General features: G+C 46.0%; 1 protein-coding gene across 1 annotated transcript in view; it reads left to right on the top strand.

The window, feature by feature from the left end:
* LOC141082678 (scavenger receptor cysteine-rich type 1 protein M130-like) overlaps positions 1–15,957 on the top strand; it is a 337,718-nt gene that overhangs the window by 279,697 nt on the left and 42,064 nt on the right. Inside the window, exons 6-7 of the mRNA XM_073566626.1 lie at positions 5,088–5,222; positions 5,838–6,146. Of these exons, the coding sequence (XP_073422727.1) occupies positions 5,088–5,222; positions 5,838–6,146 (444 nt within the window). The remainder of the gene's footprint in view (positions 1–5,087; positions 5,223–5,837; positions 6,147–15,957) is intronic.

Raw genomic sequence — 15,957 nt, 5'->3', positions numbered from 1 at the left:
AAGATGGTGGTGACCCCTGCCTATGTCATCACGTTGCCCACAGTGTCCGTGGATCCTGATTGGCTGAAAAAGAGCGCAAAACAAACTTTTGAAACGCGACTTTGGCGCGTAAGTCGCCGACCTCGTGGCCGACCTCATCCTAGGGTCGGGTTTCGTTTCATGAAACCCGACTTTGCCAAAAGTCGGCGACTTTTGAAATTTTTCGACCCGTTTCGCTCAACTCTACTGCCAACTTCTCTGGTTTTTCTGAACTTAGCTAGTATTTTGTTTTTTCCTCCTTCGGTGACTCATCATAACAGCTCCCTCTTTGTGCAGAGCTTCCTCCAATGCCTCGACGCACAGAGCTGCTTTGAAAAGCACTAGCAGCACTGCTCTCGGGTGGAATGGAGAACATGATGGACTGCACCAGTGTGTCTTGGTACTCCCTCATTTTACGCTCCCGGTTCAACTGTGTTATGAGGCTTTGTAAGTTGTCCCGGTAGCGAGGCTCTAGGAGGGTATACACCCAATAATCAGCTGTGTAGAGAATGTGGGTGATGCGGCGGTCGTTTCTCAGTCACTGCAGCATGAAATCAACCATGTGTTGAAGACTCCCAACTGGCCAAGAAACGCTGTCCCCTGCTTGAGGCGTCATCTCTGCCTGCTCTGCATCACCCCATCATCGCTGTACATACTGACTACTAGAGCCTTGTGTACCTCCCTCCTCTGGAGAGATGTCTTCCTCCTCCATTGACTCCTGCTCATCCTCCTCACAAAGTGTCCCCTGCCTAGGCCTTTGTGAGGAACCACATTGCGCAGACTGTCCAGAAGCAGATGGCATTTGTGACTCCTCATCCTCCACCTCTTCCAAAACCTCGTCCCTTAGTGCTTGCAGTGTTTTTTGAAGCAGGCAGATAAGGGGGACAGTCATGCTGACTAGTGCATCATCTGCACTCGCCATCAGCATGGAATCATCGAAGGCACGCAAAACTTGGCAGATGTCCTTCATAGTGGCCCACTCTGTGGTGCTGAAGTGTGACCGGCGCACAGTGTGACTTGTTTGCGCCTGATGCAGCTGGTACTCCATTACTGCTGCCTGCTGCTCACACAACCGCTCCAACATATGTAACGTTGAATTCCACCTGGCGGGGAGGTCACATATGATGCGATGTTCCGGAAGGCGGAATCGGCGCTGCAGAGCTGCAATGTGCGATCTTGCCATGCTGGAACGCCGCAAGTGAGCGCACTCTATGCGGACCTTGTACAGCAGTGCATCAAGATCCGGATAGTACCTCAGAAAGCTCTGCACGACCAAGTTGAGCACATGTGCCAGACAAGGTATGTGAGTGAGGTTGCCTAGACCCAGAGCTGCCACCAGATTTCGGCCACTGTCACACACTACCAAGCTTGGCTGGAGATTCACTGGCACAAACCACACGTCGCTCTCCTGCTTGATGGCATTCCAGAGCTCCTGCGCTGTGTGGCTTCGATTCCCCAAAGAAATTAATTTCAGTACGGCCTGTTGACGTTTGGCTATGGCTGTGCTCATATCGGTCGTAACAGGCTCCTGCTGCGCTGGTTCTGAGGAACTTGAGTATGAGGATGAGTCAATGTGTACAGACTGGATTCCTGCAATCCTTGGAGTTGGCAGAACATGTACAGCGCCACTCTCCAGATCTGTACCCGGCTCCACAACATTGACCCAATGGGCAGTGAGAGAAAGGTATCGTCCCTGTCCATGGTTACTGATCTACGCATCGGTGGTCAGGTGGACCTTGCTACTGACGGTGTTTAGTAGCGCATGTTTTATTTTTCCCTCCACATGCTTTTGCAGGGCAGGGACGGCTTGCCTGCTGAAATAAAAGCGGCTGGGCATGGTGTATTGTGGGACTGCCAATGCCATGAAGTTCCAGAAGGTGTCATTCTCCACCAGCCTGAATGACAGCATTTCAAGGGCCAGTAGTTTTGCAATGCCAGCATTCAGAGCCTGTGCTCGGGGATGGTTTGCCAAGTATGGCCGCCTTTTCTCCCATACCTGTGCTACCGATGGCTGTAGAGTGGCCTGGGAGTGTGAGGATGACTGGGAACGTGGTGTTGTGGGTGGAATGTCACTGGATCTCTGGACAACAGTGCTAGAAGTTCTTCCATGGCGATCCTGCGAGGAAGCCGAACCAGCTGTGTGTGAGCTGGAGGAAGAGGCACCAACACGAGCTGAAGAGGTGGTAGGTGGTGCTGTAGGTTGGCCTAGGTCTTCAGTGTGTCTTTGTAATTCCAACACATGCTTGGCCCGCACATGTTTCCACATATTTGTGGTATTGAGGTTGCTGACACTTTTCCCTCTTTTGATTTTCTGTTGACACAGCTTGCATTTGACTAAGCAAATGTCATCTGCAACTGTGTCAAAAAAGGACCACGCACTGCAAGTCCAGGGAGCGCCCGTTTTGTGTTTTGGAAGAGGAGTGCTCCTAACGGGTGCCGAAGTGGAGGCTACAGGCAACCAAGTCTGCCCCTTCCCTCTCCCTCCGGTTTTGGCCGTTTGGGGAATCTCTTCCTCAGAGCTGTTCCCACCACCTTCCTGTTCCTCACGCCATGATGGGTCAAGGACCTCATCATCTACACTCCCCTCTGCAAACACCTGCTTCCCCTGAGTAGTCTCGCCAGCACCGTACGCACCAGAAATCTGATGTGTACTGAGGTGTGCTGACCATAGGCACTGGCCCACCCGCCTCTTTAGATTCAGAGGGACAAAGCAGTTGCGCATCACTGCATACTCCCTCTTCTTCACATTCTAGAATGCTGCTTGGCTGGCCCCCTCTTTCCAAGCCAACAGATTCAGAGAACAGAAGTAGAGACTTTGATGGCTCCTGTACTGGGCTCTCTGACTGCCTGGGCAATTTGGCAGGTGGTGAAGAGACAGATGGTTGCTCTTCAGTGCTCTGGCCCTGAGAGGATGTGGAAGTCATTGACATCAATGTGTTCGCTGCCATCCATCCGACAACGGCTTCAATTTGTTCGTCACGCAGAAGTGGGGTACGGTGAGGTCCTACAAAGCTGCGCATAAAGGACTGTTGCCTGGTAAAACTGGGGGATGCTGGGTCACTGGTGCCCGCAGCAGGCACAGAATCCCCACGTCCTCTCCCTGCTGCAACTCCACACCCACGACCACTTGCCTTACTCCCTGCCTTCTTCATCTTGGTAGACTGATAAAGATAGGCAGAAAAGTAAAAAAGGGGGGCTTAGTGTGCTTATTCCTGAACAGCTGCTAACAGGTATAAGAAACACTAATTTTATAAAGTGTGTGGACTACACTTTAATATAAGATACTGTGACCTACACAACTGTAAAGTGGAGTGTTTGGTGAACTTTTTTTCCTTTTTTTTCAAAAAAAAAATAAGGATGTGACAGATGTGAAAGGGATAGTATCACAAACTTTTTGGAGCTATTACAATGCAGGAAGCAACCCTACAATGCAATAGACGAGGCTCCAAAAAATAGGGTAATACTAATCTGGCTGGGCCTGCAGGGCACAAGCCAGTAAAAAGGCTCCTCTATCTACTCTTATATAGTGTTTGCAACCAACCAATATAGATGGATACGGATGGAAGCACACTAAAATAGGAGAAAAAAATCAGGAAAAATGAGCTGCAAAAAATCAAAAAAAGGACTACGTATGAGGCAGTGGCGCACGCTGAGCGGACTACAACCAGACGTTCCTGCAGAACACACTGCAACGTGAGCTGCAATCACAAATAGAGACCTCTCAGGCAGTCAAGAACAGTGCAGATAACTTGGTACTAGCACTGAAAGGCTGCAGAGAGGCTCCGCTGTCTACTAATAGTGTTTGCAACCAACATATATGGATACGGATGGAAGCACACTATATAGAATTTATGAAAAATAAGCAGCAATAAAAGAAAAATATGTATGAGGCAGTGACGCACGCTGGGCAGCCTACAACCAGACGTGGCTGAAGGACACACTACACAGCGTGAGCTGCACTCACAAAGCCCTTGCAGACAGCTGTGAACAGCGCTACTAGGCAAAAGAAAGCTACAGTGGTTGATTATGTAGCCTGGGTAAAGCACTAGATTATTTTGACAATCGCTATCTCTAACTGTCCCTCACAATCTTCAACAGCAGCCTGTCCCTAACTGAATTCACAGCAGAGTGACCAGAAATGGCGGCGGCGGTGGCTTTTATAGTGCATCATGACATCATTTCAGCAGCCAATCACAGCCATGCCAGTAGTTAACATGCCTACATGCCTAACAGGATGTGCCCACACTTCTGAAGATTCCCATTGGCTGAATCAAAACAAACTGGCTCATAGGATTATGGGAACTTCCGATTCCGGTATCCGATATGCTAAAAGTATCGGAACTCAGTATCGGAATTCCAATACCGCTAATATCGGCCGATACCCGATATTTGCGGTATCGCAATGCTCAACACTAGTTATGACAAATGTAGCAGAAACTTCAAATTGGAGCTGGTCATATACTTTTATACTTTTAGAGTATGACGGATTGAAAGTGGAGATGAAAAGCGAGAGGAATAATTATTTTCTTACGATTTTTTGTAAATTGCTTTGTTGTTAAGTTTTTTTCTTGAAATATAACAGGTCTAAAAGATTTCCTCAAAATCCTTGCACTAATAATGGCACCTGGATTTACTACATAATAGATAGGAGTATGTCAATTATTTGAAATTAAAAGCTTTTGAACTTCATTCAAATTGGGCAATTATTGAGCAAAAGCAGTAACCTTTACAACATTTCATTTTTGAAGAATAATATATGTATTTTTTTTATTTTGCACAGATTTTCTATAAAGGGGCAACTAAACCATATTTAGAATTTGAAACTGTACAAATCTACTCATTTTATTTGCTATCTGATGTAGAAAATTGTCTACATTTGGTAAACCTTTCTCTTCACCAACCTTTTCTTCATTGATACAGGTTAACAATTTATTATCAATGTCTGATAAATACATTTTACATTCAAATTACCACAACAGTTGGTATCCATCAAATTACTGGAATCCTTTAGGTTACACTATTGACATTTTCACTATTGACATTATATTCAAGATGGCATTTTTCTACAGGGTCTAAAGCTTACAGATTGGCACATGGACCTAGTGAATGTTCTGGTCAGTTAGAAGTTCGTCATGGTGGCACTTGGGAATCTGTTTGTGAGATTGATTCAGATCTAAAGGCAGCTAATGTCTTTTGCATGATGGGTACAGAGTGGGACGTTCAAAAATTAGTATAGTGTCAAACTTTTAAGTTACATAAAAGATTTCATCACTATGGCTCCAATTCATCAAAGCTACTTTGTCAGAATCCTGGTGTAAAAAGCTTTGAAAAGGTACAAAATTTTTATGCAACTCTGAGCTGGGCAAAAATATTGCAACTTTTGCCATTTTCACTATAGCTTCTCTATGCTCTGCAAAATGGTTAGAGCTGGAGTGGGATGGGGGTGACAAGGTCATGCTAATTCATGACGAGCTGTGGCTTTCCTTCCAACAGGACTTTCACTCCAGTCAATGACTGGAGTAAGATTTCTGGGGAGGTGCAGAAACACGAATGCCACCTGACAGATATTCCTGATTGAAGCACGCTTCTGTTAAGGAATCAGCCTCCAAAATGCCCCTTCATTGATTTTGCCATGAAAAATGCCAATCTTGATGAATTCGGGGTCATAGTGTGTTGACTTTTGTATTATTATTTATTATATCTGATCTATGAATTTTATTCAAAAATGTATAAATGAAATTATTACGTTAATGAGGCTAAACCAAAATATGCAAAATATAATAAATTAGTAATATATTCAAGATGGCATTTTTCTACAGGGTCTAAAGCTTACAGATTGGCACATGGACCTAGTGAATGTTCTGGTCAGTTAGAAGTTCGTCATGGTGGCACTTGGGAATCTGTTTGTGAGATTGATTCAGATCTAAAGGCAGCTAATGTCATGTGCAGAGAACTTTCTTGTGGACAAGCAATGACACCATCACTAAACTATACAAGACGATCTGGAACAATATGGACAAATCAAATCCAGTGCATTGGAAATGAGACCAGATTACTAGATTGTTTAGTTGTTCCTGGACTCGATGGAAACTGCACCAAACAAAATCCTCCAGTAATTCAATGTGAAGGTATGTACTAATATAGTGGTGACCTAAAATTTGCTCTTCTGTGTTTGTTACAAATCACTTGCTCCAAACGAAAAAGCTTTCCTATACATATTTTATTTCAATGGGAGGATGCTAGTGAACAGGTTTGGACTCATGTCCCAGCGGCCGTGAGAAAAGGAGAACTGTGCAGCCTTTGAGTAAGGCCGGCGTCACATTAGAGAGGAATACGGATGAGTGAGAGGCGTTAAAAACACGCACTGCACATGGACCAATGATTCTCTACGGGTTAGCTCCCATCAGCCGTATTTTTGTCGCGTATTTTTTACGGGCCGAGCCAATCGCAGCATGCTGCAAATTTCAGCGTACTACGACCGTAGTACGCCAATGCAAGTCTATGGGTGCGCAAAAAAACGCATTACACATGGACCACACATGTGACTTCCGAGAAATATGCCAGACGTCTCCTGGTGACAGGAAATGGGCCAATCCATCATCAGGAAGCTTAGACATGCAAATTAGCTAAAAAAGCGCTCCAGACATCCAGGAAGTATGCCTCAATGGAGGACAGCATCATGTCTTGCCACATTAATGTGGAGCTCTTAATTGTGTTGGTCCAGGAAAGGCCCGAACTTTGGGAGCAACGGGATGCCCATTATTCTGACCGGGCACGAAAAGAGGCGGCATGGAGGCGCATCTGTGTGTACATGTTTCCAGACTTTGCCCAACGGCCACGTGAGAAGCAACAACAAATACGTAAGTAATTGCCTTTTTTACCAATCAGCTTAAAGGCCAGAAGTGAGCATTTTGAAAAGTAGCCCCTACAATCCTATACTGTGTATGTAGGTATCCCTGTTTGCTAACAAAAAGTTTAGCTAAAAGCACCCCCCTACTAGGCCACATGACTATGTGAAGTGTTAGGAAAGTTGCTTGGCAAATTTCCCAAAGGTTAAATAACATTTTCCCTTCACATTGCAGTTAAGGATGTGATGAGACGCTGGCGCAGCATCCGTGACCAGTACCGGCGGGAAAGACAGCAGAGGGCCAGGAGTGGGGCAGCAGTACCGATCAAGCGGAAATACATATATTTTGACCACTTGTCATTTTTGGCACCCAGTATGGATCTCAGACCGTAAGTACAGACATCACACCACATGACACATATGCTTTTTAGGGTCAGAGCTACATTTTTTTTGGACATTTCCTAGCAGAACTCAGTCCAACCTCACAGAGAGGGAGACAGGGTCAGATACTGAGCCCATTATAGACCCGGACAGGGGATGTGAAGAGGTGGCTGGCCCATGTTCTGACCCGAGTTTTTGCAACCCCCAAGCTCCACCAGCACCAGGACCAGCATCAGGTTCTGGACCTGGTCCAGAACCAGCAGAGCCATCAGCAGCCAGCAACGTAGAAGACCCCGGCAACAGCAGCAGCCCTACTGGCCATCTTGAGGGGTCCCCCCAGCCTGCAGCCGTAGGCAGCCATGGGAGACGGAGAAGAAACAACACTGCCTCTGATACCCGGAGGCATGTAGACACAGGTGTCCTAAATTACCTGTCCAGGGCTGCCCAGGATGAGCGTGAAGAGTCACATTCCTGAAACCTGGCCCTGTACCTCCGCCCCCTACACCGTGAGGTGAGGCTACGTGTGTGAGGATCCATTCAGATCCTAATTGATGCATACACACACCCCAATGAGCCATGTGAGTTGTTTGAGTATCTTGAGAGGTAGCAGCTCTCAACCAGGAACTGTCTCCGCCTTGCCCGACAACCAGATGTGCATGCTCAATTAGGATCTGAAGTTCCGCCTGCACGTGTGCCTACACCTCCACCCATCCCCCCAAACCAACCTTGGCAACAACAGGGCCAAATGGCAGCCTATAACCAACCTGTCCAATATGGCCACTTGTACAGACCCGGTGTTGGATGCTGGCGCCAACCTTGGACGACATGGTCATATTGGGGGGTATGATGGATGTGGCTACAATCAGCCACAGGATTTTAATCGCCATTATCCTTATGGTCTCTTTGGTGCGCAGCTTCATGACCATGGCCACATATTCCCACAGGGCCAAGAACAACCACCCCAACAGGGTGATGGTCAAGCTGGGCACCCCAACCCCCAACAAAGAGATGAAGGCCTCCCACCATCACCTCCGCCAAGCTACCAACAGTTCTAAAAACAAAACGTTGTTTATGTTTTTGTGTTAGAAAATTATTTTTTCTTGTTACCTATTTGGGTGTCCAAATAATATAATGCTCTATACAGAAAAGGCTAAATAGCCAGGGCAATATCTGCCATATGACCAAAATATGGTCAACAGTATTCTAAGTTATTTTTTGCATTTATAAAAAATTTGAAAATGCAACTTTGGCCCTCTTCTTGAATTATTTTAGGCATTCGAATAAGTAAGTCAACTTTAGCCCATATAAACCTTACACACAAATCATAGAACAGAAAAAAAATAGATTTATATACACACACATAAGAACATAGATACAGCCTGATCTTGCCAGGTAGTAGCACCATGAGGTGAAACAAAATACTGGGTGAACACATCACGTACTTTGAGTCCTGAGAGAGGATGCCATAAAGGGAGCACATGTGGCCTAGGCCTATCCCCGTTGTCCACCACAACTTCAGTCACATCAGATGAGGAGCAATCATGCAGTCTAGTGAAGTTATAGAGGACCACACAGGCTTTGATGACCTCTTTGATGTTGGCTTCACTCAGCTGAATGGCAGACTGGAGGACACGCCATTTGGCACAAAGAATGCCGAAGGTGCACTCCACCAGTCTTCGGGCACGTGAAAGGCGCAAATCAAAAATCCTGCTCTGGTGGTCAAGGTTTCTGCGCGGGTATTACCTCATGACATGCCTGGTCAATTGGAAGGCTTCATCCCTCACTAGGACATAAGGCACCACTTCTTGATTTGAGCCTGGCAGCTGACGTGGTGGTGGTAGATCCAACTGGTTATTGCGCAGCAGCTGACCCATAATGGAAGAATTAAAGACTCGAGAGTCTCCAGTTCTTCCATAAGCCCCAATGTCTACAATTATAAACCTGTAGATACTGTCAACCAGAGATAACAAAACTACAGAAAAATATTGTTTATAATTATAGAATTGTGACCCTGAGTTCGGTGGCTTACGCACACGGATGTGTTTCCCATCCAGAGCTCCAATACAATTGGGGAATTGGCAGTGCAACTCAAATCCCCTGGCAATCCTCGACCAGTCTCCCATCTTGGGCTCTGGCATGACCAGATGATGAAGTCTGGACCAGATTTCAGAACATGTAGCACGAACGATACAAGATATTGTCCATCGCCCAATCAAAAACTCCAGATGGAGTTCGGCATAGGAAAGGCCAGTTGTGAGGAACGTACAATTAAACAAATGTAGAAAATATATACATTAATACATGCTAAAGGATGCACACATTACATATAGATCACCAGAACAGTGTGTAAGTAAGAAGCTAGGCGAACAATACATATACACATGTATCACGGCTATGTAATGTGGACTAACACATCAAAGTCTTCTAACTTTTAGAGCATATATTTGGTACCAATTCATAATGTTACTCGGCCAAAAAAGTGTTACTGAGCAAGAGAATTCTTTTGGAAACTAATCATCTACATACATTCTGTAGCTGAGGAATACATACCATAACGTAAGGAGAAGCCGCTCCTCCGCAGAGATACATTTGTGCATCCGACGTCCTGAAAGGTGATCCCTGGGCGCACTGTCTCCAACAAAACATCAAAGGAAGAAACGGTCATCCAACAATAGAGGAAAAACTTGTCGGGATGTGTCCTCAGAGCTGCATAATGCCTGTGAAAATGGCCTTTATTGAGGCATTGTCTCAAATGCAGATGCACCCACATTCGTCTCCTCCTCGGATCCACAATCACTGGGTATGGCTGACTAAAGCGCCGGGACAAAACCCAGTTGAACAGAACGCGGTCAGTTGGGGTGAACTGAAGTGTGTCTGACATGTTTGATAACAACCACCAAGACACCAACACAAGCACAGCACCAAAATGGGCAGATTGGAGGCTGCCACCTCATGTTGAGGCAATAAATAGGGTTGGTGCTGATGATTTAAATTATGTGCAGGCCTCAAAACCGTTAAATGTCCAATTTGCAAGGTTGTGAGAAAAAACCGCTATACAGATCACATCCGTTTTACATATGGATGCTTACATGAGAAAAATACGCGGCCACACCCTGACAACAGATGACATACGGAGCACTATTTCGGGGAGAACATTTATGCGTATTTCGGCCGTACAATACGGTCCATATTTTTCGACTTTGTGTGTGACTCCAGCCTAAGGCTGCACCAACAAATGTAGGAGGAAAACCTATAATTATATTGTTGTAAGAACCACAAAAATCATGTCCACATCACAAATGTATTTTCAAATGCAAAATTAAGTGGCCACTTTCTTTACCCCGTTCCGGACATTGGATTGTACCGGTTCCTCCTATTTTGCAGTTTGTTCCCACAAGTTTATCTACCGATTTGTATGGACGATTGTGCGGGTGCTGGAGCTGTGCACTCATGATTAGAGTTGAGCGAAACGGGTTGGCCAAATTCAGAATCCGCCGACTTTTGCTAAAGTCGGATTTCGCTGATCGAAACCCGACCATAGCGTGAGGTCAGCCATGAGGTCGCCGACTTGAGCGCCAAAGTCACGTTTCCCACAATCCTTCCAGCGCCTATTCTCAGCCAATCATGAAAGACGCACACTGTGGGTAACACGATAATGTCGGCAGCGGCCCCCACCATGTTACAGAAGGGCATGCAAGTGATTGGCTGGCTTTGTGTGACGTCACAGTAGCTATAAAAGGCCGTGACCGCCGACCGCCATCTTACTTCTGCCGATCTTAGCATAGGGAGAGGTTGCTGCTGATCGTTCTCAATAGGGAGAGTGTTAAGGCAGGGAAAAAGTATAAAAAATTGCTTGTGCTGATAGCGAATGTCACTGCAAAACACAACTGTATAGTGTGCAGTGACAGGGGAGGATATATTTGTGTGCAGCAGCTCTGTTGGCTATTAGGCTGCCTTATAAGGCTCCCTGATAGCTGCATTGCTGTATGCACACTGCTGTGCAGACTGCTTTTTTAAAAGCAAAAATCCATTTATTTATTTTTTTCTGCATAGTATCTACTAGATACTGAGGGTAAATTTTTTCACACACCGTATAGAGGTGTACGCTCCTCACACACTACCATGTACCGGCTGGCATCACGGACAAATACATGCTATATGTGTGTGACTCCGTAAAAAAATACACGGAGATCACCATTTTTCCATACATACACCGTATAGAGGTGTCCGATTCTCAAACAGTATCGGATATCTGGTGTTTTTATTATGGTCACATCTACACAGAGTCAGCGTGTGTGTGTGTGACACTACGTAAATACATATACGGACATTTCCATTTCTCCATACACGGTATTGACTGCTGTCCGATTCTCAAACAGTATCGGATATCTAGTGTTCTTAGTTATTACGGTCACATCTCCAGAGTTAGCGTGTGTGTGTGACACTCTGTAAATACATATATGGACATTTCCATTTCTCCATACACGGTATTGACTGCTGTCCGATTCTCAAACAGTATTGGATATCTAGTGTTCTTAGTTATTACGGTCACATCTCCAGAGTCAGCGTGTGTGTGTGACACTCTGTAAATACATATACGGACATTTCCATTTCTCCATACACCGTATTGACTGCTGTCCGATTCTCAAACAGTATCAGATATCTGGTGTTCTTAGTTATTACAGTCACATCTCCACAGAGTCAGCGCGTGTGTGTGACACTCCGTAAATACATATACGGACTTTTCCATTTCTCCATACACCGTATTGACTGCTGTCAGATTCTCAAACAGTATCGGATATCTAGTGTTCTTAGTTATTACGGTCACATCTCCAGAGTCAGTGTGTGTGTGTGTGACACTACGTAAATACATATACGGACATTTCCATTTCTCCATACACCGTATTGACTGCTGTCCGATTCTCAATCAGTATCAGATATCTGGTGTTCTTAGTTATTACAGTCACATCTCCAGAGTCAGTGTGTGTGTGTGACACTCTGTAAATACATATACGGACATTTCCATTTCTCCATACACTGTATTGACTGCTGTCCGATTCTCAAACAGTATCAGATATCTGGTGTTCTTAGTTATTACAGTCACATCTCCACAGAGTCAGCGCGTGTGTGTGACACTCCGTAAATACATATACGGACTTTTCCATTTCTCCATACACCATATTGACTGCTGTCAGATTCTCAAACAGTATCGGATATCTAGTGTTCTTAGTTATTACGGTCACATCTACAGAGTCAGCGTGTGTGTGTGACACTCTGTAAATACATATACGGATATTTCCATTTCTCCATACACCGTATTGACTGCTGTCCGATTCTCAAACAGTATCGGATATCTGGTGTTCTTAGTTATTACGGTCAAATCTCGTTAGAGTCAGCGTGTGTGTGTGACACTCCGTAAATACATATACGGACATTTCCATTTCTCCATACACAGTATTGACTGCTGTCCGATTAAAAACAGCATCGGATATCTGTTGTTTTTATTACGGTCAGTGCACATCTACACAGAGTCAGCGTGTGTGTGTGAGACACTCCGTAAAGACATATATGGAGATTGACATTTTCACCAACAACGTATACAGCTGTACACTTCTGATACAGTACCGTATATCTGCTTGTTGGATTACGGTCAAATACATACTGAGTGAGCGTCTGTGACTCCCAAAATATATATGGAGATTTCACTTTTTTCATACACCTTACACAGCTGTACGCTCCTCATACAGTACCATTTCTCTGCTGGCATTTTTGGTACATTTTCCCAAACATGATGAAGTCTGGTGGAAGAGGCTGCGGACATGGGCGGGGGGGCACAGGGTACTGATGGTGGTGGTGGTGCATCGGCTGGTTCTGGCAAAAGCACAATAGCTGCTAAGGCAGGAGGTGTTGAGCCTGCATCATCATCTGGCACAAGAAGGCCTTTAAGTTTCCCTTTTCTGGGAGTAGGTAAACCACTTTTAAAGCCGGAGCATCAGGAACAGGTTTTGGCTTACATTGTCAAATCAGCCTCCAGCTCTATTGCCTCCTCTTCTGAAGTTAAAAAAACTGCAAGCACAGAGTCGTCAGTGCAGGCTTCTGGTCAGGAACCACCTCTTTCCTTGTCTCCTTCACCCCCACTAAAAGTGAAGGATACGGCAGCCCATACTTCAGATTACTCCATGGAGCTCTTTTCACATATCATTCCTGGGTTATCAAGTCAAATCCTGAATTCCCCAGTCAAAGATGAATCTGACATGAAGTGCACTGATGCACAGCCACTGTTAGATGAATCTGCTGGTACATTCACCCACAGCACTACATTGCTCTAGCAGTCTAATGAGCCCGAATCAGAGCCGGATGAAACTCAGGTGCCCCTTCCCGCATACTATACCACCTTACAAGGTGACACAGAGGAAGGTACAGAGGAAGGTGCAGATGACATTGAAGATGAGGTCATGGATCACCCAGTTGTTGACCTGGATTGGCATCCATTGGGGGAAGAGGGTGCTGGTGACAATAGGTCAGAACAGGAGAAGGATCCGCAGCAGGCATCGTCATAGCAGCAGCGGTTATCAGGCAGGCCCGTAGCTGTCAAAAAACTTGGCAAGAAAACTAAAAGAATTGCAGGACAGCTTGGCCAGATGGTCAAATTAGCACAGCGTGCAAGCCCCAGAAACTTGTACCATAGTAGGAAGAGTGCAGTGTGGCACTTTTTTGAACAAAATCCTACTGATAACGCAAAGGTTCTCTGTAAGAAGTGCTGAAGGAACTTTAGCAGAGGGAAAAATCTAAGAAATTTGAATACCAGTTGCATGCTTAGACATTTAACCAACATGCACTTGCAACCGTGGACTGACTGCAAAAGCTCAGGTAGCACATGTGCACCTGCTCCGACTGAAGGTAGCCGGCAATGTTCCATCGCTTCCCCCACTGTAAGGCCACCAATAAGCACACCATCATCAAGAAATGTTGAGGTGTCGTCGCTAGGCCAAACTATTCAGGCAATCACAATATTTTTGCGAGGAAGCACTGAATCTAGGCCATCAACACCCTCACCATCACCAACCCCTTCTCAGTCCGTCATGTCCAATGCTACTTCACCCATATGCAGCTCTCAAGTCCAGCTCACCTTACCAGGCACTCTGAGTAGGACAAGAAAGTACTCATCCTCTCATCCGCATACACTGGCTTTGAACGCCTACATTGCCAAACTGATCTCATTAGAGATGATGCCCTTCAGTTTGGCCTACTCTGTCCCATGCTATGACCTACCCAGTCGGCACTTCTTTCCTCGAAAAGCCATCCCTGCCCTCCACCGGCATGTGAAAGACCGCATTGTCCATGCACTAAAACAATCAGTGAGTGGAAAGGTGCACCTCACAACAGATGCATGGACCAGTAGGCATGGCCAGGGCCGTTACGTGTCCATCACTGTTCACTGGGTTAATGTGGTGGATGCAGGCTCCACAGGGGACAGCGGTGGTGCAACAGTGCTGCCTATCCCACGGTATAGGAAACAGTTGGCTGTAGGCGTTCGACCCTCCTCCTCCAGAAGTGAAAGCTCGTCGACAGAGCGCAGTCGCAAGAGAACTCCATCCACAGCTGTCAGTGTTGCACACGAGGTGTCCCACTATCGAACAGCAAGTGGTAAGCGGCAGCAGGCTGTTTTAAAAATGATGTCTTTTGGCGACAGTAGACACACTGGCCGACTACTTGAATCACATGAGTCATGGCTGGGCAGTCTACATCTTGAGCCAGGCAAGGTAGTCAGTGATAATGGGCGGAATTTTGTGGTAGTCATAGCCCTTTCAAAACTCACACACATACCTTGCCTGGCTCACACCTTGAACCTGGTGGTGCAGTGCTTCCTAAATAATTATCCGGAGTTAACAGCCCTGCTCCATAAGGTGTGAAGACTGTGCTCGCACATCAGTCGCTCAAACGTCCACTCCAGTTGTATGCAGAAGCTGCAGCAATCACTCAACCTCCCCAAGTACCACCTAATCATAGACGTTGCTACAAGATGGAACTCCACCATGCACATGGTTGAGAGGCCATGCGAACAGAGGCAGGCTGTAAGGCATTTGTGGGAGGATACACGGGCAGGCAGTTTGAGGGCAGACATGGAATTGTCTGGTGTGCAGTGGTCAAAGCTGAAAGACCTCTGTAAAGTCCTTCAGTGTTTTGAAGAATGCACACGGCTGGTAAGCGCAGACGATGCTATCATAAGCATGAGCATCCCACTTATGCGTCTGCTCATCCAAATTTTGACGCACATCAAGGATCAGGCGTCTGCAGCTGAGGAGCAACAGGAAGAGGAGGAGAGAAGCCTTGATGACAGTCAGCCATTGTCTGGTCAGGGAATTGGCGTGGACGAGGTGGAGGAAGAAGAGGAAGATGAGGAGGAGGATGAGGGGGATGATTATTTTGGGGAGAATGCTTCTCAGGGGGCAAGAGAACATATGGACGTGCCAAGGTCAGGTGCAGTGTTTGTGCGTGATTGGAGGGATGTGGATTTGCCAGAAAGTGCTCCTCCACCCACCACTGGCAGTGCAGCATTGACACCTGGAACATTGGCCCACATGTGTGACTATGCCTTGCGGATCCTAAAGAGTGACCCCCGCATTGCCAAAATGGTGATGACTACTGGTTGGCCAGCATCCTCGATCCACGCTATAAAGGCAAATTACACAACATCATGCCACAGGAGA

The sequence above is a fragment of the Dendrobates tinctorius genome, unplaced genomic scaffold (genome assembly GCF_039654945.1).
Source record: "Dendrobates tinctorius isolate UK_male_01 unplaced genomic scaffold, ASM3965494v1 ptg000019l, whole genome shotgun sequence".
NCBI classification, from domain to species: domain Eukaryota; kingdom Metazoa; phylum Chordata; class Amphibia; order Anura; family Dendrobatidae; genus Dendrobates; species Dendrobates tinctorius.
This window is presented reverse-complemented; position numbering and strand designations above follow the sequence as displayed.